This window comes from Moschus berezovskii, chromosome 9 (genome assembly GCF_049115385.1).
Source record: "Moschus berezovskii isolate FMDL1 chromosome 9, NW_MosBer_1.0, whole genome shotgun sequence".
NCBI lineage: Eukaryota > Metazoa > Chordata > Mammalia > Artiodactyla > Moschidae > Moschus > Moschus berezovskii.
The window spans coordinates 75,910,253-75,935,923 of record NC_142468.1 but is presented as its reverse complement, the minus strand read 5'-3'; the positions used below and the strand labels follow the sequence as shown (position 1 = coordinate 75,935,923).

The following is a 25,671-nucleotide window of genomic DNA, read 5'->3' as shown; positions in this document are numbered from 1 at the left end:
AAATACAGCTAGAGTCAGCTGTCCATGCAAAGACACATACAGTAAAGGAGTGGATAACATAACCATTCCAAGAGGTCACTGAGCTAACAAATCAAACACAAAACAGTCAATGTATATTTGAGTGTGGACCAGTCCTGCTGAAAGCATTCAAGTCATCTGAGGACTGGAAGAGCAAAAACCCCAATGGGAATAAAATTCCTACCTGGTGAATATTTTGTGATATTAGCTAGGAGTAAGCAGCAGCATTAGATGGAAAAGTTTGTTTTTACTGTGCTGATGTCATCAAGAAACTGGCAAACAAGCTACATGCTGTAGCCTAAATTTGTCTGCAGCATTTTTTTTTTTTGTAATTATATTTATGCAAGGAGATCCAACCAGTCCATTTTAAAGGAGATCGATCCTGGGTATTCATTGGAAGGACTGATGCTAAAGCTAAAACTCCAATACTTTGGCCACCTCATGTGACGAGTTGACTCACTGGAAAAGACTCTGATGCGGGGAAGGATTGGGGGCCGGAGGAGAAGGGGACAACAGAGAATGAGATGGCTGGATGGTATCACCGACTCGATGGACACGAGTTTGAGTGAACTCCGGGAGTTTGTGATGGACAGGGAGGCCTGGTGTGCTGTGATTCATGGGGTTGCAGAGTTGGACACGACTGAGTGACTGAACTGAATTATATTTATGCAAGAAAATCCACCCAAGAAAAATAGTCAGTACCTACATCAGAAAATTTGGAATTTCTTTTTCTTAGAAATATTGCAAGCAACCAATTAGACGTTTTCTTTTACCAAAGAGGAGTTTTCTTACCATGAAGTAAGGTCTTCCAGATGGCAGATTTTAATGATATCATGTTATTGAAAGGCCAGATCAACAATATGAGTTACTTGCACACATTTTCATTAGTATTAGCTTATCAGAGAAACATTTAAATCCATTATATCAGCACAAAATTATAAAATAGCATAATGAGAGAACAGTAAGGAGGGAGAAAGAAAGAAGAGAAGGGACATAGTTTGATGACAATTTGGTCTGTGAAAATAATATGTTAAAAACCTTAGTTTGGAGGTCTTTCATTATTGTATAATTCCTGAAAATAACATCTGGTTCTGGTTCCATCACTTCATGGCAAATAGATGGGGAAACAGTGGAAACAGTGTCAGACTTTTTTTTTTTTTTTCTGGGCTCCAAAACCACTGCAGATGGTGATTGCAGCCATGAAATTAAAAGACGCTTACTCCTTGGAAGGAAACTTATGACCAACCTAGACAGCATATTAAAAAGCAGAGACATTACTTTGTCAACAAAGGTCCATCTAGTCAAGGCTATGGTTTTTTCAGTGGTCATGCGTGGATGTGAGAGTTGGACTATAAAGAAAGCTGAGCACTGAAGAAATGATGTTTTTGAACTGTGGTGTTGGAGAAGACTCTTGAGAGTCCCTTGGACTGCAAGGAGATCCAACCAGTCCATCCTAAAGGAGATCAGTCCTGGGTGTTCATTGGAAGGACTGATGCTAAAGCTGAAACTCCAATCCTTTGGCCACCTGATGCGCATCTTTAGCAGATTCTTTTTTTAATGATGCTGTCACCTTTCTGTGACTAGATTTTCTGTGACTTTATAAGAAGGATGAATGCTTTGAACTTGGCTACAAGGTAAGTATCTCACGACACATACTTTAAATAAAATCTACGTGAATACAGCAATATGTAAGATTATGCCTCTTTGGCTGTTTACAAGGTCACACAATGCCAGAAGGCAACCTCTAGCTTCTCAGAAAGCATGTACATGTCATTCCTGAGCATGACAAATGTGCCACCACATGTATGGATTTCTTGAGCAGCTGTGCTGTGTGTAGTACTCCCTGCTCAAAGACAGGGGCAAGTGAAAGGAGTCGGAAGCTCCTCTTGTTTAAGGGACAATCTCATAATTAAGTGTTGATCAGTTGCTAAGTTGTATCCGACTCTGCGATCCCATGAACTGCAGCACACCAGCTTCCCTGTCCTTCACTAACTCCTGGAGTTTGCTCAAACTCGCATCCATTCAGTCAAGGATGACACCCTTGTTGGCCCCTCTCCTTCTTCCCTCAATCTTTCCCAGAATCAGGGTCTTTTCCAATGAGTCAGCTCTTTGCATCAGGTGGCCAAAGTATTGAAGCTTCGGCTTCAGCCTCAGTCCTTCCAATGAATATTCAGTGTTGATTTCCCTCATAAGTAATATGGGGAATTAAAAGACCCTCTCACAGTGAGATTATCTGTGAGAGAGATTCTTACAGAAACAGTATCTTTCCAGGTCACATCTCCCAATAAACTTTAAAAGGCTGATTGTGTATTTGCATTCTAGAGATTTTAGAATCTGAAGTCAAGTATGATCTTATACAACCATAACATTCATTCTTTTTACATATATTGCATCTCCCATTTTCTAAGTAGTAAAAGTCTGATAGTGATAAAGTCAACTTTTAGAGAAAACCGGAGCCCTTATCAGGAGTGCAGCTGGTAACTGTGTTAATCAAGGTCTTTCATTTTTAGAAGCATTATATTCATTCAAGTCAAAACTCATTTGTAGTTATATGGCCCTTGATTTAACATGCACCTGGTCATATAGGATGGGAATCTCCTTCCTTTGAGGTATTTGAATATGCCTGAAGGATCTGTGACAGGAGGAAGCAGACCAGAGATGAAAAGAGGAACCGATATTCATTTCCACACCCATAGGCACTTGTCAACACTTATGTAATTCTCACCTGATCCTATGAGGGAGGTTGCATTTTGAAGGTGTGGAAAGTCAGGTACAGAAAAGGGAAGCAATTTATCCTAGAAGTCACTTGCTCCTGTATAGCCTGGACTGAAAACACATCTACCTGACTCCAAAAATGGAGCTTCTCTCACTGCACATGTTGCTAGCTTTGTGTTCAGAGTCATTGCTATAGGATGATGAAGACTGAGGACTCAGAGGGAGATGGTGACATCCTTTTTAGTTCCCTGTCCTGCTGAAGGTGGCTGGGGACCTCATACACTGTAGGTTCCATTAATGTAAAAATATATTATATTTGTATGCAGGGATTTTACATCAAAGTCCAGCTATATAATTGGCCACAGTGCCAAGCATCCATCTCTTGGTAATATTCCCCAGAATAACATCAGACAGGATTTAACCAGAGGTAAAGTGACCCAAGGATGAGCTTAGCGAGGGTGGGCTCTGAGGGCCACTGACATCCTCTGCCCACTGGGGCCTTCTCATCATTCAGTTTCCTTTTCAAAATAAAGCTGAGTCCCAGGTGCTACTAGCTATAGCTAAGGATGTTTCAATAATAAACCCTCCGTTGTTAAACCAAAGTGGACACCTCTGTTTTCTTTGTCACTGAAAGGAATTGCTGCAGAACCACCAATCCCTGCAGAAAGACTTCTGTGTGCTTGTCATATGAATAAACAAATAACCAATATCATTTTTAAAAAGTCCAATTGCTGTGCAGCAGTGAACAGACACACAAAGACCAATTTATGCCCAGGAGGAAAAATGACACTCTTCAAAGCATCCCGTCTGGTGGTAGAGATGATCATTAGTGTAAGTAATATCCATTTAAAAGCAGTAAATGTCTCTTTCCAAACAGAATGGACTGGCATGCAGAGGAGGTGTCAACCCACTCAAATATCCCTTGGCTCCCCAGAGAATCATTATGGTCTGTTGTGTTAACTCACTTCCTTCTTGATTTTTCTTCTTTTTTTTCGTTTTCTCCCCTGCTGAATATTATCATTTCAAATCAAATTAAGTACTAATTGTAAGTGCGCACAGCAATCACTTCAGAAAAGCAAAACATTCAGACACAAGAGGTTATATGAAAAATATTATTCCTCATAATAAAGATTGAGAGCCCAGATGGAATTGTGAGAGAGTTCCAAGAGGGTTCTAGCAACTGAAGCTGCTGTTCGGGTAACTAGTGGAGCCACCAACAAATAATAAAATCTAAATCACTTAAAGACAGTATCCTCTCCCATCTGTGCTCCAGCTCTCTTTTCAATTCTCTTCTTTCTAGCTCTAAGATCTCCAGTTATTAATTACAATAGAAGTAACATATCAGGATGGGAAATAACTATTAGCTCGCTCTTTTCTTTGGCAAAATAGCACAAAATGGCAATACAGACTATTTAACCATAAAAATGTCATGGACTGTTTATTTTAGACTGGAGTTTTCAAAGAGACTGGATCCTCCAATAAGACTTCACCTATTGGTCTTTAAATATTGTAAATTAAAGATGGTGCCTGAAATATACAACTACATGGAGTAAACTGCTAGAACATGGATCGTAATTATAGGTATGTATTAACATATAGTCCAAAACTATGCATTCAGTCTTATTAAACTTATTTAAGTTCCTGGCAACAAAGAAGAGCAAGGATTATAACCAGAACTTTTCAGCTGACTTTGACACCTGCAGGATTCCCTGAACTACACAAATTAGATGGTAAAGAAAAGGAAGTTCTTTGAAATGCAATTTGTGAACAAACAAGATAAGAGAATGCCCATGAGATAATTATCCAGTTAGTATAGCTTCTATCTTCCCAGTTTCTATCCTGGGGCCATTTGTTGGCAGGGTCTAGCTGATCTTGGTTGACACTGAAAGTGGTGCTATTCCAAATCAACCAGGTCTTCCTCACCAAAGATGACTATAAATCATGAGTTAATTATCTTGGAGGAAAAGCGAGCAATTAAAAAGTAATTTATTTCACTGAGTAGGAAATGTTTGAGGGTGTGTGACTAAGAAAGAAAGGTTGGGGGTACTGAGGTCAATGTCACAGGGAGATAAACTTCAAAAGAACAAAATCTCACCTGTGTTAATGCTGTAATGAACAAAACAAAGTTATTTTCAGGTGGTTGATGAAAGCATATTATTCTAAACCAAAAGAGTGTAGAATCACAAATGTTGGTGTTAAGGACCCTAGCAAATTAATTATACTTCCTAATTTTATAGATAAGAACACTATGGTCCCAAGAGATTAAAAGATTTATGGAAGATCACTTTAAGAGCTGAAGATGACCTAAATGTAAATATTGGATCTCTTGGGGCTACAGACATTGTCTCTTCTACCACCAATGAGACACTTCATTATATATGAGTTCATTCAAGTCAAATAATAAACTGTGCTAGGTCCTGTAAATATTCCTACCTATGCACACTATAGAGTGTAAAGAATTAGACTTGTAATTATAGTACACAGTAGGAAGGACTCTCCACTGACTGTTGCTCAAGAAAGGGTACCCATCCTAGACTTTCAGGGTCAACTTATAGGCTCCTCCGTTGACCTAATATTTAGTCTTGTTCCTTGAAAGAGAAGTAAAGATCATATAAGGGAAGAGAGAGAGGAGGAGAAAGCTGTTTTAAACGGGGGAAAGGACTGACACGTATGATCTGAGGCAAAGAGAATGGTTATGTTTGAGGAACTGAAAAGAACTCAATGTGGTTGGGTCACTGAGTATTTGGGAAGATGTGGCGAGAAACAGGACAGGCAAGGTGAGCAGGACTCACCACATCCTGAAGTTCTTTACGCCCAGTTAGGGAATATGGGGTTTCATTCACGGTAATGGGCAGAAAGACCATTTCTAAATGGTAAAGTGTATGATTAGGTCTATATTTTGTAGAAAGCATTATGTCAGCTTAGGGAAAATAAAATAGTAGGTGAGGTAAGCACAGAAGGAATCAGAGTGGTGAGTCTGATGTTATAACCCAGAAGATAAAGGATAGTCATCTAACACAGTATCTAAGGGGCGTAGGAGAGTGGTGTCTGCATGTGAGATAGTCAGTCCATAGAGTTAGAATATTTGAAATGATAAATGAATATAACTAGGTGAGTCATTAGAGAAAGGGTCAAAAATTGTTCTGAAGTCTCTGGTCGATGTCTTGCCTGGGAGACCTTTGGGAGGCCATTATCCCTCAGTTAAAGACTTGGAAACAATTTTACTGACAATAGAAACTTGATACAGCTCTGTATTTGCTCATCTTGAGTGAAACCATGAAGATCTGGGTACATGTCAATGACCCTGAATTCTATAGGAAATCCTCTCCAAATGGCTATAACCTGACTGTGCTTCATTGGCACAGTCATAAATCTCTGATGAGACTTTTCCAAGAAAAAAGAATCAGCCTAACAGATACCCTCCTCCCCTTCCCAAGGCCCTTTCAGTCTCTCCATATATCCTGGTGGATTATGGGTTCAATGACCTATGCCCCGTTCAGGCAGCATTAAGTCGATCTAGTATATTTTCTGGTGGAAGCTGGTTAACCCAAAGGAAGTAGGACTGCTGAATAAGAGGAATATGAGGATGGATTCAAGGAAACTGGAAAACCAAGGTTTTCTAGTTCAAAACTGGAGGAATGAAGTGAAGTGTGTACTTTCGGGCTATGGTGTGTCCCAACCCCTCCCTCCCCAGGACATAATTCAGGTACTCACCCCTTCGCCGCCATTTTCACCTGTGTTGGCAAGCATTTCCTGCAGGGCTCTGACAGAGAGGGACTGTTCCAGCACAAAGTTGCAGACGCAGAGATCTGGAGGAACATACTGTGGAAATAAAACCAGAATGAGGATACCTAGTCATGTCAGATGGGGATCAGTCACTCAGTAACATCTCAAGGGCAAAGAGCCTGTGAATCAAAGTAACATTTGATGGATGGATGGATGAGTACAAAAGGCAGATTTTCCTTGTTCATGCTAAGATGAGTTTTAAGCTGGATTCTAAAATAGGAAGAGAAGAAAATCCCAAAGTCTCAAGGGAACAGTGACCAAGATGTCAGGATCAACTTGAGTGAGGGCTGGCGGCACACATGGGAGAACACTACACAAACAGCCTTGCTGAAGCAGGGAAGGCTGATTGACACAGATGTCTGGGCGGCACCAAAGGAAGAAAGTCACTGGGATCTCATCCATAATAATGTGTAAGCAGACAAGACCAAAATGTGGCTTTCAACGACAGTGACCAAAATAGGGAATGCATTTACTTGTTCAAAAAATCTGGATACCACAGTGTAAAAGGAGCTGTTGCTGCTAAGTTGCTTCAGTCGTGTCTGACTCTGCACAACCCCATAGACGGCAGCCCACCAGGCTCCCCCATCCCTGGGATTCTCCAGGCAAGAACACTGGAGTGGGTTGCCATTTTCTTCTCCAGTGCATGAAAGTGAAAAGTGAAAGTGAAGTCGCTTAGTCGTGTCCGACTCTTCATGACCTCATGGGCTGTAGCCTACCAGGCTCCTTCATCCATGGAATTTTCCAGGCAAGAGTACTGGAGTGGGTTGCCATTGCCTTCTCTGGTAAAAGGAGCTACATACATTTAATTCTGAACAAAGAAATGTCCAGAACTATAAGAATTGATGACCCCTACAGCAATCATTCTACATTATTGCTCAGGTAATACCTTGATATTCTCAAACATTTCTCAAAAACAAAGATAGCCTTCTCTGTAGACTGTAGTAACAGCTAATGCTCATTGAGTACTTTTCTAGGCCAGATATTGTTTTAAGTGCTTTGCTTTAGGTGATTTCCTTTACCCCAGACAACTATTTCATGTATAGATATTACCAGTGTTTCAGCTTACAGCAAAGGAAATTAAGACACAGAGAACGTAGGTCATCTGTCCAAGGTGATGGCTTACACCTGGATGAGTTGGATTCAAATCCATACATCTAACTCTATTCCTGCTGCTGACGACAACACTGCAGATTTTTTCCCACAATTAGAATATTTTCAATCGGCAAATATTTAAGTATTATATTTCTATAAGACACAGCGCTTGGTATTCAGAAAGATACAAAGACATGCAAACAAAATCACTACTCTTTAGTAGTTTACAACCTGGTTCCACGATGCACCATTTCCCTTGGGAATAGCGCTTACATTCACCTTTCACATCAAGCCTTTGTTTCCCCTGTAATATTGGCACCATGAGAGTAACAGGAATGAGGAATGAGGGCCAGAAGTCACCCCCAGATATGTCTAACACTCAGAGACAGGTAACGTTGCTTTATGGACCTTCAACTGAAAAGCTAAAGCAAACCTGCTGCTAAAGCAGAGACAAGCCTCTGACTTTCAACCTTTTCATTTATAAAACAAAGATTATGGAATCAGCAATCTTTAAGTTCTCCTCACTTTTCAAGTGTTTGTACATTCTTCCTCCTCCTCAACCTCAATGCCCTAAAAAAAAAAAAAGAAAGAAAATGATGTCCCTCTTGTTGGACTTGCTCACTCTTTCCCTTTAGTAAAGTTTTAACATACCCTAAGCCAAGAGTGGGCTTCCCCAGTGGCTCAGCCGTAAAGAGTCTGCTTGTGCTGCAGAACATGTGGAGAATTGGGTTCAATCTCTGAATCGGGAAGATCCCCTGGAGAAGGAAATGGCAACTCCCTCCAGTAATCTTGCCCAGAACATCCCATGGACAGAGGAGCCTGGAGGGGTACAGTCCACGATCCATAAAGACTCAGAAACAATTGAGTGACTCAACAACAACCACGTGTAGGTTGATCCAAGTATAGGTGCTGCTGCTAAGTCGCTTCAGTTGTGTCCGACTCTGTGTGACCCCAAAGACAGCAGCCCAACAGGCTCCTCTGTCCCTGGGATTCTCCAGGCAAGAACACTGGAGTGGGTTGCCATTTCCTTCTCCAAGTATAGGTGATTCTGCCCCAAAGACTACTGGCCCTTTGGCGACTTCAGATTTTGAGTACTTGCCACTTAAATACTTTTCTATTCAGGGTTTCTTCGGTCAGAAATCCTAAAAACCCAGACTTCCTAGAATTCTGGTATTACAGGAAACTGCCCAGTTCTCTTTATGAACATGATATAACCAAGGAGAAACTGTACCACCAGGAGACAGCAGCCTTTATTTTACACATGTCTTGCTTTGTTTTCAAGGTTTGTTCCTGCTGCAGGTAATTAACTCATTTGTATGGGACGGGAGCAGGCAGACAGCTGGTGATGCAGGGCAAGGCTTCACATTCAGGGAGTGTTTTTAGAGCACATATCGCATCATTACAAGTGGCAGACAATAATATGATAAAGCATTTCCATAAAGATCATATGTCATAAACATATATTGTCTGACTCAGTCTTCCCAAAGAGGATGCCATCTCATAAGATTTTACAGAGGTTTTTTCCTCTACCACTTCTTGGTCTATCTAGATCTCACGTCCCCAGAATAGGAGGCAAAAAAAGCCAGGGTTTGAGTGTTTTTCCTTCCTCCTTCACTTCACTAGAGCATGTGATTTGGAATTTTTTCTATTCAGGAATGTCAGCAGGTCTAGTGGTACTTTAAGGGGAACTTTAAGGGGTGCATTTTGGGCTAATCAACTGAATAACCCTGACATTCATGCTCACTTCAACAAGAACCCTGTGTAGTCCAGTCTCTTAGACACAATCTTTCACAGCTCCAAGTGCTAGAGATTCTGTCCTTATACAAGACTGTGTGATTCTGAGTCAGTGCTCTTCCCTCCTGGTCTGGCTTGCTTGGACAAAGATAGAAATTCTCCTCGGGCACCACCATCCTCGAACCTGATATCAGACACTAGGCAGGCTCCAGTTAAACTTTTCTTTTCCCCCCAGATATTAAAAGTCCCAAGGTAGATTGGCTATACCCCAATACAAAATAAAAAGTTTAAAGTTTAAAAATAGGTAAAAGTCCCAAGATGGTTGCAATTTAATTCCTGGCACCAGTGGGTACATTCACAGAGAGACGGTGAGCATGGAGAGGAAGTATTGCCTGTGGGAGCACTGTGTCTCCCATTGGTTTACATCATTTCCTTAAAGTTTAGCTTTTCCACCTCTAGAGTGTGGCTCTGCCTGGACTCTCCATACTCAGGGATAAGGTCACACACCACACCAAGAGCATTGAGAACAACACGTGGGCAGTAGCAAGGGAAGGAAGAGGGCAATGGGAATGTGTGGAGAAAAACAAAAAACAACTAACAACTCGTGACATGAAGTGCAGAGCACAGAGCCATCTGACCTGCTCCGCCAGCTGCCATCCTTAATTAAACTCCACACCGGCCTGAGATCCCACCTCCACATTTCCCAAGAATGAGCAGAGGCCACTGGTCCATCAGAGCTAATTTGTCTGCAGCAGGAGAGCCCCCAGGAGGCCGCCTCATTCTCTCCGTGCTCTGGAGCCTGAGCCTCAGTCACTGCCTGGCGGGCGTGGGGCGTGTGTTTGATGATTCTCAGCATGGAGAGAAGGGCTCTGTTGACATCTGTTCTGAAATAGCTCCTCATCACTCTCTGCAGCCTGGTCCTCAGCCTAGAGAAGCACCATTTCCAAATGTCCTACAGAAAACCTTGAGATGCCAGGGCTCTGTTTAAGCCAGGAACTAGATATTCATTTAGCCCCACTACATAGAAAAGAACAAAAGAAAAGGCCTATGGACCCTCCATGGTCCCTTAATCTAGGTACTCCAAGTATTTTTCTGGGGCTTACTAAGTCCAAGATGGTGGGAATTTAACTCTTCTATTATTGGCTTCACATGGCATTTTTCTACCTAGCAATCCCACATTGTACGCTCACCAGGGTACTAGTTGGTATGAGGCAAGCCTTCCGGGAAATGAAGAGAAGAATTAGTTAACAGAAGCAGGGCTGTCCTCTCTCCATTACACTGTTAAGTATAGTCTTCTGTGGCTTACAAGGTTCTTCACATGGTGCAGTCTGTTTCACCAAATTGTGGGTATCTTGCAAAATATGTGTCTGATTCTACTTTTGGTTTTTTCAGTACAAAGAACAGCAAGTGCTCAACTCAAGCCTTCTTGAATGGACTCTGTGTCCTAGACTATCTGAGAGCACGTGACTGATGGTGCCTGCAGTTGCAGACATATTGCCCTGAGCACACACCTGCCCGGCTGAGCCCCTTCCCCAAGTCTCCGGCTTAAGATTCAAGGGACCTTTCTTCTCTCATTGTCATGGGTCTCCTCCCATTTAGAGCTGATCCATCTGGCTCTCACACAGCCAAGACTCAAAGATACAATCTGTGAGTGCATTAACGGGTTATTGGTTACGAGCGAACATTATAGTACAGGACTTCCCGAGGTAATATCTGTGTTCCACCACTCATTAGCTGAATGATATCAGGTGGGTAGCTTTGTCTGTTTGTGCCTTAGTTTCCTTGTCTGTAAAGTAGAGATCTAATGGTACCTATTCCTCAGAATAAACTCAGTTTTTATGTTTAAAGAACTTAAACATAGTCTTACATAGTCTGGCACATAGTAAGTACTACATAAATGTCAAATGTTATCCACAGAGGGCAGTGAAGTCCAAACATCAATAACTCACTTAAATGTTCATGTATATAATTTTTCAAGTTCTTATTTTGTGTAGGGATAATCCCTGCCCTTCAAGGCTGTGTGGTCTCATGGTGTATGGGGAAAACAAATGGACAGTTTTTAAAGCATGATTGAAAAGGACCACAGAGGGATAAGGAAGTGTGTGAGGAAGCACACATGGCTGAGCAGGGCTGAAGTGGGGGAGAGGAACAAGGAAAGAAGGTGAGAAGTGAGGCTGGGGAAGAAGCAGGCATTAGACTTAGGGTCATGAGTTCCCCTGCCAAGGATTTTGAATTTCATCTTCAGGGCAAGAGGTAACATTAAAGGAAGTGATAGAATCAAATGTGCATCTCTGAAAAGTCACTGCAGTTCCAGTGTGAAGGGGCTAGAACCAAGGCAGAGAAACAAGTTAGGAGGTTACTGCAATAAACTGCTTACAAGATAACAATGATATGAAGTCAAGTAATGGTGGTGGACATGGAGATAAAGCAGTGAATTTGAAAAATCTTCAGAAGTTAAGAGAGAGAATATCTGGTGACTGACTGGATGTAGGAGAGGAGTGGAAGATGGTCAGTGTTTCTATTGGATAGCAAAAGAGGGCAAAAAAAAAAAAAAAAATTCAGGAAGAACAAGCCACCCCAGAAGTACCACATACATAGTAATTACATTTAGCAAATTGTCCCTGGATCTCCATTTGGGTAAAAGAATGATGATGGGAGAACAAAGGCTCTGAGATGATATAGCGGTAGCCCTGAAGATGTCAGCAGAGGGAGGCTCATCTGGGAAAACATAAGGAATTGGAGAGAATGACACCTGTTCTCCACAAAAGGAGAATTCCTGGAGGCTCAGCAGCCAAAATCAGCCCAAGTAACCTCAGTTTCCTTTCCCATCCCCATCAGGTGATCAGCCAGTATTTAGAGAACCTAACAATATTTTGGGGGCTCCAAAATCACTGTGGATGCTGATTGCAGCCAGGAAATTAAAAGACACTTACTCCTTGGAAGGAAAGTTATGACCAACCTAGATAGTATATTAAAAAGCAGAGACATTACTTTGCCAACAAAGGTCCGTCTAGTCAAGGCTATGGTTTTTCCAGTGGTCATGTATGGATGTGAGAGTTGGACTGTGAAGAAAGCTGATCGCTGAAGAATTGATGCTTTTGAACTGTGGTGCTGGAGAAACTCTTGAGAGTCCCTTGGACTGCAAGGAGATCCAATCAGTCCATTCTAAAAGAGATCAATCCTGGGTGTTCATTGGAAGGACTGATGCTAAAGCTGAAACTTCAATACTTTGGCCACTTCATGCGACGAGTTGACTCACTGGAAAAGAGTCTGATGCTGGGAGGGATTGGGGGCAGGAGGAGAAGGGGACGACAGAGAGTGAGATGGCTGGATGGCATCACCGACTCGATGGACATGAGTTTGAGTGAACTCCAGGAGTTGTTGATGGACAGGGAGGCCTGGCGTGCTGTGATTCATGGGGTCGCAAAGAGTCGGACACGACTGAGCGACTGAACTGAACTGAACAACATGCATGCAATACTGTGCCAAGCTAGCAAGGTAATGCTCAAAATCCTTCAAGCTAGACGTCAATAGTATGTGAACCTTCTAGATGTACAAGCTGGACTTACGAAAGGCAGAGGGAACCAAAGATCAAATTAAAAATGCCCATTGGATCAGAAAAAAGCAAGGGAATTAAAAAACAAACAAACTACTTTTGTTACATTGACTATGCTAAAGATTTTGTGTGGATTACAACAAATTGTGGAAAATTCTTAAGAGAGATGTGAATACCATACCACCTTACCTGTCTCCTGAGAAACCTGTATGCAGGTCAAGAAGCAACAGTTAGAACCAGACATGGAATAACGGACTGGTTCAAAATTGGGAAAGGAGTACTTTAAGGCTGTATACTATCACTCTGCTTATTTAACTTCTATGCAGAGTACATCAGCAAAATGCTGGGCTGGAAGACTCACAAGTTGGAATCAAGATTGCCAGGAGAAACAACAACCTCAGATACGCAGATGACACCACCCTAATGGCAAAAAGTAAAGAATTAAAGAGCCTCTTGATGAAGGTGAAAGAGGAGAGTGAAAAGCTGGCTTAAATCTCAACATTCAAAAATCTAAGCTCATGGCATCTGGTCCCATCACTTCATGACAAATAGATGGGGAAAAAATGGAACCAGTGACAGACTTTATTTTCTTAATAAAAAAAAAAAATCTCAAAATCACTGCAGATGATGACTGCAGCCATGAAATTCAAAGACGCTTGTTCCTTGGAAGAAAAGCTATGACTAACCTAGACAGCATATTAAAAACAAAAGACATCACTTTGCTGATGAAGATCATCTAGTCAAAGCTGTGGTCTTTCCAGTAGTCATGTATGGATGTGAGAGTCGGACCATAAAGAAGGGTGAGCACCAAACAATTGATGCTTTCAAATTGTGGTGCTGGAGAAGCTCTTGAGAGTCCTTTGGATGGCAAGGAGATCCAACCCGTCAATCCCAAAGGAAATCAACCCGGACTATTCATTGGAAGGACTGATACTGAAGCTTCAGTACTTTGGCCACCTGCTGTGAAGAGCCAGCTCACGGGAAAAGACCCCGATGCTGGGAAAGACTGAGGGCAAGAGGAGACGGGGCGACAGAGGGTGAGATGCTTGGATGACAGCTCCAACTCAATGGACACGAGTTTGAGCAAACTCTGGGAGATAGTGAAGGCCAGGGGAGCCTGGTGTGCTATAGTCCATGGGGTCGCAAAGAGCTGGACATGACTTAGTGACTGAACAACAACTGTGTCACCTGCTGTGGGGAATAAAAGGGTAAAGACATGGCTTCTAACCTGTAAAGAATTTTTAAGCTATTTGAAGAGACAGATCTACCATACACGAGACTTTATGAAACAATACAAAAGTTGATATTCAGTGCTAAATTGAGCAGTTTGAGTTTTATGTTTTGCTGGACCCAGAAGGCCTCTCTCAGCGATGTTGTGATGGAAAAGGTCAGCCCAGGCTGGAGTGTGGCCTGAAGAGGGGTTACAAGAGCAAGCAGCTCCCGGCATAGAGCCAGAACTTATTTGTATTTAATGAATGAACAAGATGGGAGAGTTCTTTTTTTCATTTTCTCGTGTGGATTCTTTCTTTCTGTTTAAAATTCCACTAGTTGAAGCTGAATTTTAAAGTTATAGGCTTTGCAGGACCTCTGTCCTTACTTCCCTTTGCTTTTTCACCTAATTCAGCCACACCTCCAACTCATCTCCGTGGGCACCATGTCTGCTAGTGACGGGCACAGCTGGACTCTGTCCCCAGGGGTCTGGCTTCTACATGACTCGTTTGTTCCATTTCACCACAGTACCTCAAACAAGATTGATAAAATCTCCCTACGAGGCTCAATGTGAAAAGAATGAAAGTATTAGTTGTTCAGTCATGTCCGACTCATTGTGACTCCATGGACTGCAGCCTGCCAGGCTCCTCTGTCCATGGAATTTTCAAAGCGAGAATACCAGAGTGAGTAGCCATTCCCTGCTCCAGGGAACCTTCCCTGGTGACTCAGACAGTAAAGAATCTGCTTGCAATGCAGGAAACCTGGATTCATTCCATGAGGCTCAATGGAGTCCTACTCAAAGACTGGATGAGAAGACTTCCCAAGCCCTTGAGGGCAGAAAATTATTCTCTCCTCCAGAAAATGTTCCAGGTCAATCTGGCCCCACTGGGTACAGAAGGCATTGGATAAGACCAGCTTTCCATGGGAGAACATCAGGATGGCTAGAGACGGGACATACAGCATGTATTTCAGGAGTTTTAAGCGCTTCATAGACATGATCTCATCCATCTACAGCAGACATGAGCTCATTTGTGGACTGCTTCTCTATCATTGATAATACATAATTATTTGCATTGTATTTATACTTTAAAGGCAGAGCCAATCATTAACCAAACTAACACCTACATCTTGTCCCAATCAGGTTTAAGTATTTATGCAGTTAAGTGCCTTTTACATCTACCTATGTGACTCCTGCAAAGTGTTTGATAGACTATAATGAGGAAAGTTATAACAGTGAATATTTATTTATTTTTAACAGTGAATATTTAAATCTGAGGTTGTTGCTCAGTCTCTGTGTTTCTACAAAAATAGTTGGTGGCTTTGGGTTCAATCCCTGGGTCAGGAAGATCCCCTGGAGAAGGAAACAGTAACCCACTCCCGTATTCTTGCCTGGAGAATCCCATGGAGAGAGGAGTCTGGCAGGCTACAGTCCATGGATCACAAAGAGTCAGACACGACTGAGCAACTAAGACCAACCCTTACAACTATTTTAGAGTTGGCTCAAGTGAGATACACAAGAATTAGGTAAAACTTAATATGGGCAAGTGGAGAAACAACAGAATTCATATGTACATTTAAAATGTATCTATTTACCTATCTATATAATCGTAGCAGGTATTGTACTAAATTCTATGTAAGCATTATTTCATTTAACTCTAACATCAACTCTTTAACAAAAAGATTATAGATAGTTTGTAAGTCAGAAAGGCTGAAAGGCTTCCCCATAACCACATCTGAGAATAGCATTCAAGTCAGGAATTCCAAACTCAACTCTTCTGATAACTGTGTCAATATTCCTGAAGAGAAGGTTCTCATCTCTACACAATGTTGTGGGACTCTAACTCTACAAGGCTACCCCCTCCCAATTTTTATTTTTTGGCCGTACCACATGGCATGCGGGGATCCTAGTTCCCCCACCAGGTATCAACCCTCTGCAGTAGAAGCACAGAATTTTAACCACTGGGCTGGAAGTCCCCTCTCAATTCTTGTACTTTAATAATTTAAGGACTTCATATTAGGTTCTTGACTATCTCAAGAAGGGTTGATGTGGAATGGCCACCGGGAATGCAAAGATTATGACTGCAGTTAGTGGGACTATCTGGGCTCAAGAACTTTCTAAAGTTGAGACTCCTGGCAGGCAAGCTTATTTCCATCATTACACAGTTCCACAATCTGACACTGACTTACCATGTAAGTGATCTCTTCCAAAAAGCAATTCAACTCTGGGCAGGACGAGACAAGTTTCCACCAAGGACACAATACATATGTAGATTTTAAACATATATACATCCAAATTTTACACATGTTGAGGGAAGAGACTTTGCCTGTCTGTGTTAAGAGTTAGTGTGAAACAAGTTTAAAATGTATAAAACCTTGCATAAATTTTTTAAAAATTTATTTTGCTATGGAAAAGGATAGACGGTCTTTCTGAAAATATTATACACAGAAACTATTCACAACATTTGAGTTCAACTTTTGCCTGGACTTTGCTAACAAAAACCATGTATGTAAACAGCAAGGCACACAGAATTTAAACTCAGAGATGGAAAACACTCTCTTCGGGAGGAGAGGACAAAGGCATTATTATGTTTTATAGGAATGGAGTAAAGAAAGTGCCTTCTGATGCCCAAGGAATTAACCACAGGAAGGCAATGCTCTCAGCATCCACCAGTGTCTTGGAGGCTGTTTATTCTAAGGAACAGTGAACATCCCTGGGAAGACTGACAGCTGTGGAAAATCACTACTGCAGTGCAAGGAGACTCACTAGGCAAAATCACCGTCCTGAGCAGAGTGACTTCGGCATCTGATGCCATGCTGGCCTGAGGTTTGCTTCAAGAAGGAAAGATTAACCAGAAGGAAAGGGATGGAGCAGGTTGATCACTCACAAGAGAAAGGAAGAATATTATCAGGTTACAGGAAGATGTTGATATTTAAAAAATCAAACAGAAAGCTTCTACTAGGGAGTTAAAAATTTAGAACACTCGCTGAAACACTTCCTATATGAGCAAGGAGCCACTGCCACTTAGAAGCAGGAAACCCAAATTGCAGGCCAAATATTCTTTGACAGAAGTCCTGCCAGGAAATACCAGCCGAAAGTGATAAAGAACTGAACACACTCACAGTCACTGTTTCTTTCCTTCATCCCTCAAATGCCCAGATATTGGCTGTTTAATTGACACTGATCAACAGATCTTTTACAGTCTAGCCTCTCACAGGGAGAATATTTATTAATTCAAGTATGAGCCACACTGGCAACATCAGCTATCCTTTTGATGATGCTCATCGATTTCTCACAAGAGGCAACACAAATAAGCTTGTTCTGGAAGTGTGAATGTAGAAACACTGTTGGCCCAAGAATCTTCAGGGCAAGACTGCTGACGTTTATGATTCCTGAGACTCTTCTTCAGGTGGTACTTTAAAAGAATATCCCAGGTGACTCTGAAGCAGGATGCCTCTAACCTTAATTTGAAAGACGCTGTGGAGCAACTGAACCAAACAAGTAAATTCAGGTCCCTGGACAGTAACTGACATTTTTATTCTAGCTCTTTTGTTAAAGAGCACAATTCATTAAAATATAAGAATTCATTTCAAACGAGTAACCCAATAACTTGAAATACATATAATTGTTGTTTTTATGATCTTGCCTGCTATAGCCCCAACCAAAAGTAACACTGAGGTACCCTGGACACCAATATTCTGCCAAGCATCAGTTGCTTCTGGCACAGTTAGGAAGAATGTCCACCAAGAGCCTGGCAAAAATCAGTGCTGCGAAGCTTGTGTTCTTTAAAATGAGGAAGAAGGGGCAGCCAAAGAATGAGAGTCAAAATGCTGGGCAGCTGGCTTATAAAGCTGCCTGCTGGGAAAATGCACAACTGACAGGTTGGATGGTTGATTTGGTTCTTGATTGAGCCAAGTTTTTCCTGCCTGGCATGGCTGGCGTGTTAAATAACAAAGGTGCCAAAAGGTGGAAACGCGGAACACTTCCACCTGGAAAAAACAAGCTGTGCAGAGGAGCAGCAAACAATACCTGCTGTTTACAGACAGAGTGGAAACAATGACTCTTTATATGGTCCATATAAATACGGCCATAAATAAAACTCTAACTTAATGAGTAGCACAGGTAATACAGCAAGCTCTGTAGTAAGAAATGGGGCCCTAAATTCCTAGTTTTCAGTGGGACCTACTACAAGAAACTGAAATTGTTATTCCAAAAAGCTTATATACTGGAAAAACAGCAGAGCTCAGGAAAGAGGAAAAGCAGCGTGTCAGCAAGAAGATGAAACCAGCATGTGTGTTCCATGTGCTGTGAATAAATTAGGGGTGTCAGCATCAGCAAGCAGAGCAGCAGAGGGCATAGGATGGGAGAGCAAGAATGAAGCGTAATTGACAGAAATGTCAAGTGATGAGATCAAAGCTGAGGGGGGCAGGCTGGCAGGAAAGCCTAGTCTCCACCTAATGTTTGTGTTTTAGTCTCGAGCTTGATTTCCTTTAGCTTTGATAGGCGGAACACTGACCAGCAGGGCACCGCCCCCATATTCCTTGGCAATTTCACTTGCTCTCTCCTCCCTTTTGAGAAATGATGTGGATTGTTAGAGAATTTAGAAACCATGGCGAGGCTTTTCTCCATTACCCAGGAGTGGTATCCAGCAGCTGCAGAAGAGGACAATGTGTTTCTCTTGGCTTCTCATTGCATAACAGGAAGGAGAAGATTGGGGGAAGCATTCTGAAGCGCCCACAGAGCAGAGAAAATGCCAAGCTCAACTAAAGGCTGATGGAACAGAGACACTGGGTACCCAACAGCAGTGCTGTTCCCCTTAGGGGCAATGATCACCACTATTATTAACAGGGAGAACCTCCTGTGTACGGAGTCCTGCTTGACTGCAGCATCAGCTCCACGAGGCTCTTGGACTCAGGGTCTGAAGTGAACACAAAGCTCAGGGCACCAACGGCCAAAGACAATAGCCTGGTTTCTAAATGGTTTGAATTTTTCTTCCAGCACCACCTTCCTACTCTCAAATTGAATCCAAATTCCGAATGGAAATGCAGTTTTTATTTTTTGTCCCCTCCGTGGAATTTTCATTTTGGTAAATATCCCTAAAATGTCATTTCCAGATTCAAAAATATTTTTTGGTAGGGGTATATGGATATGTGTTCATAAAAGTTGCAATTTTAAAAACCTTTGTGGAAAAAATAATAGTTATAAATGCTGATAGTTTAAACTTTTATCAAACTTTTTTTCCAGTATGTACAAGTCCTCCAGTATTCCATCCCCTTCAACTGCCTCATAGTATCTGATCTCAACTACTGCCAGGAGACGCTCATATTTGCAAGGATTAGCACCACAGGCCCGCATTTGCGAGGGAGAATATAGTACTCAATACAGATATTTTAAACATGTACACTGGAGAGAGATTTAGCACTACCCCTCGGGAAGTAGCTGCATGAGTTAAAAATGTTCACTTAATAATATAAGCACTCTCACAGTGGAGTGGTCTGCGTCTACTTCACTAGACCCTTCCTTACCCAGAAGCATTCCAAGTATGAAGGACAAACAAACATCAACATGCTCATTGAACTATGGAGATCTGTTGGATGCCATTCTCTCCAAACCTCCTCTTGCTGAAGTCACCGATGCTTTCCACTCAGCTCATGTGCCAGCTTTGATAATCACAGGGAAAACATTAGGAGACTCGGTCTCTTCTAACTTGAACCCAGCCCATCACTCAGCCTCTGATGAAGATGCCCAGGAAATAACCATGTCAAAAACCGCCCCTGTCCACCCATCCAAGTTCATATGACAGAGCCTTAACTCGAGTTTCTTTCCTTAGCTCTGCTAGGTAGCTAACCCCTGTGACTGAGGTTTCCCATCAACAATGAGGAGAGAGAAGATTATCAAGGAGAGAAGGGGAAAGGAAAAGCCATCATTAGGACTCACCTCCAGTACACAATGGTTGGTGTCAGCTCGGTACCATGAGAATCAACACATTGATAGAAACCAACAGACCAATGCCACACCTCAAAATGTAAAGTCCTTGCTCATGGTGACTCAAGATAAGTTTGTCAGACGGCATGAAGATAAACGTCTCAAATCAGCTGCCCTCCAGCACCATCTGTCCTAAAGTTCTCAGTGAACAAGATGAAGCTGAGTACCATGTCTGGCTTTCTAGTAAACTTGCCCATTTGGGAAAGAAGCAAGTTCATTCATCACTATAGCAATTGGAAACTTTCCATGGCAGGCTGCAGTTAAGTGTGAGCATGGTACTAATGAAGTCAAGGTTGGTGGTAGCTTTGCCTCACTTTGTGATGACATCTAGCTGCTTTGTCATTACTTAATCAAACAGGGAAACAGATGTATAAGGCAAATGACTGCAAATTCAGACCTGCCACAATTTCCAAAAGTGAGGTCTGCAGACCAACTGCCTAAGAGCCAGGCAGAAGTTTGTTTAAAAAAATAAAAGCAGATTTCTGGCCCTGCCCAAGACAAGGACATGCTCATTCAAGTTTGAGAACCACAGCACTTCTGGGTGAGCTTGGTGCCAAACCCTGCAGATGCTGGCTAAGATCACCATCTTTAAAGACAAAGCATTCATGACATAAGTTATCTGGGAAACCAGGGAGTGAGCAAAACCACAGTGCTCATTTTTCAACTTGAAAAGTTATCAGAGTAGGTTGTGGAAACTTCCTCATGAACATCATAAAGTTCTCGTTTTTCTTGGTTATATCCTTCACTAAAAAAAGTAATTCTCTTTAGCCGTGTACTATTATGTTTTGCTGAATGACAACAGTAAGCCTTCTTGTGTTCATTCAGTCTCGGAGCTTGCATTAAACTCTAAAACCTCTCATCTTTAGGCGAAAGAAGTAGAACTGTTTGAACCTAGATGCTCCAACTTATCAGGGTAATAATTCAAATTTCAAGTCTCAGGTGACTGCTCTTGGGATGGGAGAGGTGGGGTGGCAATCAATTATTCCACCCTCGGTGTTCTGAGGCAGTACTGTACCTGAACCACCCCAAAGAGAAGATAATTTCTTCTATTTTGAAGCAGAAATATGTTGGGATGTATCAGTTCAGTTCAGTTGCTCAGTCGTGTCCGACTCTTCGCGACCCCATGAATCACAGCACGCCAGGCCTCCCTGAGTTCAGTCAAAGTCATGTCCATCGAGTCGGTGATGCCATCCAGCCATCTCATTCTCGGTCGTCCCCTTCTCCTCCCACCCCCAACCCCTCCCAGCATCAGAGTCTTTTCAAGTGAGTCAACTCGTCGCATGAGGTGGCCAAAGTATTGGAGTTTCAGGTTTAGCATCAGTCCTTCCAACGAACACCCGGGATGTGAACTGCTAAAGTAGGGCTTATGGCTAAAGTCTTTGATGAAAGTGCTCTAATAAGAAATAGATCATTAGGGTCAAGGGTTTTTAAATTCTGTCAACCACTCAATAGCTCAAAAACAACTGTCTGACAGAGGCTTACAAAAAACTTTCTAGTACCAGTTGCTCTCATCTAAAGGCTTTGCATAAAGCTCAACTGAGTTTATGTGGAATGGGAGAAAAATGATTGGAAAACATCCTAACAGAGAAAGCAGCTAAATCTTGAAATGACTGTCTTAAGAACAATTTGTAATCATCCCCTGAAATAATTTGGATGAAGAAAAACTCATTCTCCATAGCATTTTCAATTATTTAAAATCAACGGCTTGCTATACATCAGGAATTTAAGATGCTTTCGAACTGTGGTGCTGGAGAATACTCTTGAGAGTTCCTCGTACTGCAAGGAAATCAAACCAGTCGATCCTAAATGAAATCAACCCTGAATACTCACTGGAAGGATTGATGCTGAAGCTCCAATATTTAGGCCACTTGATGCGAAGAGCTGACTCACTGGAAAAGACCCTGACACTGGGAAAGATTTGGGGCAGGAGGAGAAGTGGGTGGCAGAGGATGAGATGATTGGATGGCATCACAGACTCAATGGACATGAGTTTGAGCAAACTCTGGAAGATAGTGGAAGACAGAGGAACCTGGCATGCTGCAGTCCATGGGGTTGCAAAGAGTTAAACATGATTTAGCGACTAAACAACAATAGGAATTTAAGAACCAACAAGATACTGTTTCCAAATAAAAATATTTCAGTTCATATAGTTGTTTCAGGTCACTATTTACAAACCACTGAAAACTACTGAAAAGGAGAAACAAAGTTGTCAACTAAACTGAAAATCTTAACTTCTAAAACAGTTTAAACATTTCCTTTACAAAACTCTTCTCACGTAATGGCCAGGCAAATCAGATCTGAGAGGTTATTTTGTGTAACGTCTTAAAGCATGCTGGAATGAGAGCAAAACTAGATGTCTTGAATCACTATCCAATGTTCTTTGTAAACAATTATTTCAACTGTGAACTATGAATATGCACATTATTTCAAAAGCTCACAGAAAAGGTCATCAGCATGACTTAGGTTTTATCCCCAGGTTTTAAAACACCCATGAGGAATAAAAATGGTGGATGTCACATGCCTGTGGCTCTTGACAAATGCTAACACAAATGCAATGCATCATTTTAATTTCATGTAAAAGTAACAACTAGAAAAGAGATGCTCTTTTAATCACAGGGGGAAAAAAGACAAGTCTTTGTAATCTAATTAGTAAGTTCAGGAGTTGGTGGAAGAAGAAAAAATAATCGAGACCAAAATAGCAGCTATTAGGTCTGAAGAGCAAAGCACTAGAGCTGCAGAGGAGCCCGGGTATGAATAATACCTCCTCATAATTCACCTGGGGCCATTTGCCTGCTGTGAGCAAGTGAATGACAATGAGCAGCCGAGCTGTGGTGCCACTTTACACACTGAATAAATTCTCTGTGAAGATTCCCACCACTAAAGGTACAGACTATCTTTAAACAAAAAGAAGGGACGGTAATGCCTCAAGCAGGTATGTTATCAAGACAGTATTAATAACTCAGAAAGGAAGGAGGACAATACAGATGAGACAAGATCTCAGGGTTAACACATTTTTCCTTTTTTTTTTTTCACTAGAGAAGATATCTGGCAAACGACAAATGCATTAATAAACTTGATGTGCGTCGCTCTTAACTTTTATGCTATTCGTTTGGATGTCTGTTTCCCTTATCTCTTAACTGTTAGAAATAGCAGAACATGAGACTCAACATGGATGTAGAAATGGAAAGAAAATTTCTGGACAGGAAACTGGTTAGCTGCTGAATACGAAGAATTGCCCCACGCAGCCATGATTTGCAGAATCAAAGACTCCAGCCCTTCAACTTGATGAATTTACATATAGACCAATAGGAAACGAGTCCTTTGTCCCGACTACAGAAAACAACCTAAGTCCCTGGCCCAATGTGAACAATCTTCCCTTGGGGTTCTCTCGATTTCAGATGTTCTTTCTCTCATTCTTCAGGTAACTCAGGGTTAGGAGGTAGGGTCTGCCTCCTCCTCCTTCCCAGGAGTGTTTCTAGATCGTTGCTCTTCCACAGGTTAACTCCTCCTTTAAGCTTCCTATGCCTGGTGACATCACCCCTTGCCCCCTCCCATTTTGCAGTGTGTGTATGTCTTTCACCTTCCCCATCTCCACTGAAATCTCAGGCCCCTTTTCGTTCCCACTCCTGGTGATTAGAACACTCACATCGTTATTTGTTGGACTGTGTGCTCCCTTCAAATATACGACCCCCAGCAATTGACCCCTGGCAACTATTAATATGACCTGATTTGGACACAGGGTCTTTATAGATGTAATTAAGTGAAGAGGAAGTCATTAGGGTGAGGCCTAATCCAATGAGACTGATGCCCTCATAAGGAGGACAAAACACCAGGTGAAGTCAGAGACACACAGAGAGAAGGGCCAGATGAAGACAGAGGCCCAGACTGGGATTACGCTGTCACAAGCCAAGGAACGCTCTGGGCTACCAGACACCAGAGTGGGCAAGAAGGATCCTCCCACAGAGGCTTCAGAGGAAGACTAGCTCTGTTAACACCTTGATTTCAGACTTCTAGCCTCCAGAAGTGTAAGGGAATAAATTTCTATTCGAAGTCACTTAAATTTACGTTAATTTGTCACAGTAGCCCTAGGCAACTAATGGGCTATATGAGTAACCTATTATATATTACAGTTTCTCAGATGTTTTTCTTCCTCTTCATCAGTGATATTCTACACTGCAGTTCAGCTACCCTCTATCATGGTCACACACCTGGGCCCTAGTTTCAGCCAAACTGGCCTCCTCTGAAGCCTCTCATGGACACGCCCCACTGTCTAACCATGCAGCCACCTTCCAGTTGGCTTGCTCACTCAATGACTTTCATCACTGACACCCCTTAATCTTTTCCACTCCCAGTTCTTTCCCAATTCAGCTTAAATTCCAAGATACCACGGTCCAGTCTCCTAAACGCTCTTGTCCTTTTGACATTTATCACACTTACCCAGCAACACTTTGACCCTGGCAGAATTCAACCGTCCACTTTCTTCATGCCTCTGGTGGGCTGCTGCACAAGATGACACAATCTGGAAAATTGGTAGCACTGACAAGTTATGGTTACCAACGTCAAGCGGCCCTTCCAGCTGAGCCCTCACACTGCTCAGCAACTGCACCAGTCTCCTCTAGGCCAGTGGTCCCTAACCTTTTTGGTACCAGGGACTAGTTTCGTGGAAGACAATTATTCCGAGGACAGGGATGGGGGAATGGTTTCAGGATGATTCAAGTGTATTACATTTATTGTGTACTTTATTTCTATTATTATTACATTGTGCATTATGATTATATGTAATGTGTGCAATGGGGAGCAGCTGTAAACACAGATGAACTTCCCCTTGCTTGCCGGCTGCTCACCTCCTGCTGTGTGGCCTAGTTCCAGTCCATGGCATGGGGTTAGGGACCCCTGCCAAGTGTTTTGGCTCACTCTCCAAAACTTCCTGCACAAAACCTACTGGGTTAGTCCTATCCTTGCTTTCTTCCTTTTCAATGAAATAAGAGCTCTTCTTTTGTTAGAAGGCCAATTCCTCACCTCTGTTCTTAATACCAGCTTCTTCCACTATATCAGCAATTTGCACACTAAATCATACATTCCCTCTTTTGCATCACTTTTTTTCTCTTTCTCGACTTGTACCTTTCCATCAGCATGGGAACATGCTTAAGTCTTAAGCACATTTAAGTCTCTTCTATTATAAAAATCCTTCCATCCTCTGACCCTCTCAAGCTGTCACTCTCTCTTTCAGAGATTTCTGCACTAGCTGTCTTTCTCATTTTCCACTTGGACTCCACCGCTACTAAATTGGCTCTGTGCTTGTCAGCCCATTGAGTAAGGTCTCACCAAGACTTCCATTGGCCTCCGTGTTACTACATCTAATGGACATTCCAACCTCACATTACTTTGCCTCCAAGTGATATTCTACCACATGGACCATATTCTTTTTTGCCAGTCTTCCCTTGGTTTCTGTGGCTTCTATGACATTGCAAATGCCTACTTTCCCTCTGATCTCTTAGGATTCTCCTCCTCATTCTCTGTGCTGTGTTTCTGCTGCTGCTGGTGCTAAGTCACTTCAGTCGTGTCCAACTCTGTGCAA

General features: G+C 42.1%; 1 protein-coding gene across 3 annotated transcripts in view; it reads right to left on the bottom strand.

Annotated features, from left to right (window-relative positions):
* The window catches only part of RYR3 (ryanodine receptor 3), a 569,645-nt gene that overhangs the window by 347,124 nt on the left and 196,850 nt on the right, over positions 1-25,671 (bottom strand). For all 3 annotated transcript variants that reach the window (XM_088839832.1, XM_088839833.1, XM_088839834.1), the window contains exon 3: positions 6,448-6,555. In XM_088839832.1, the coding sequence (XP_088695958.1) occupies positions 6,448-6,555 (108 nt within the window). The remainder of the gene's footprint in view (positions 1-6,447; positions 6,556-25,671) is intronic.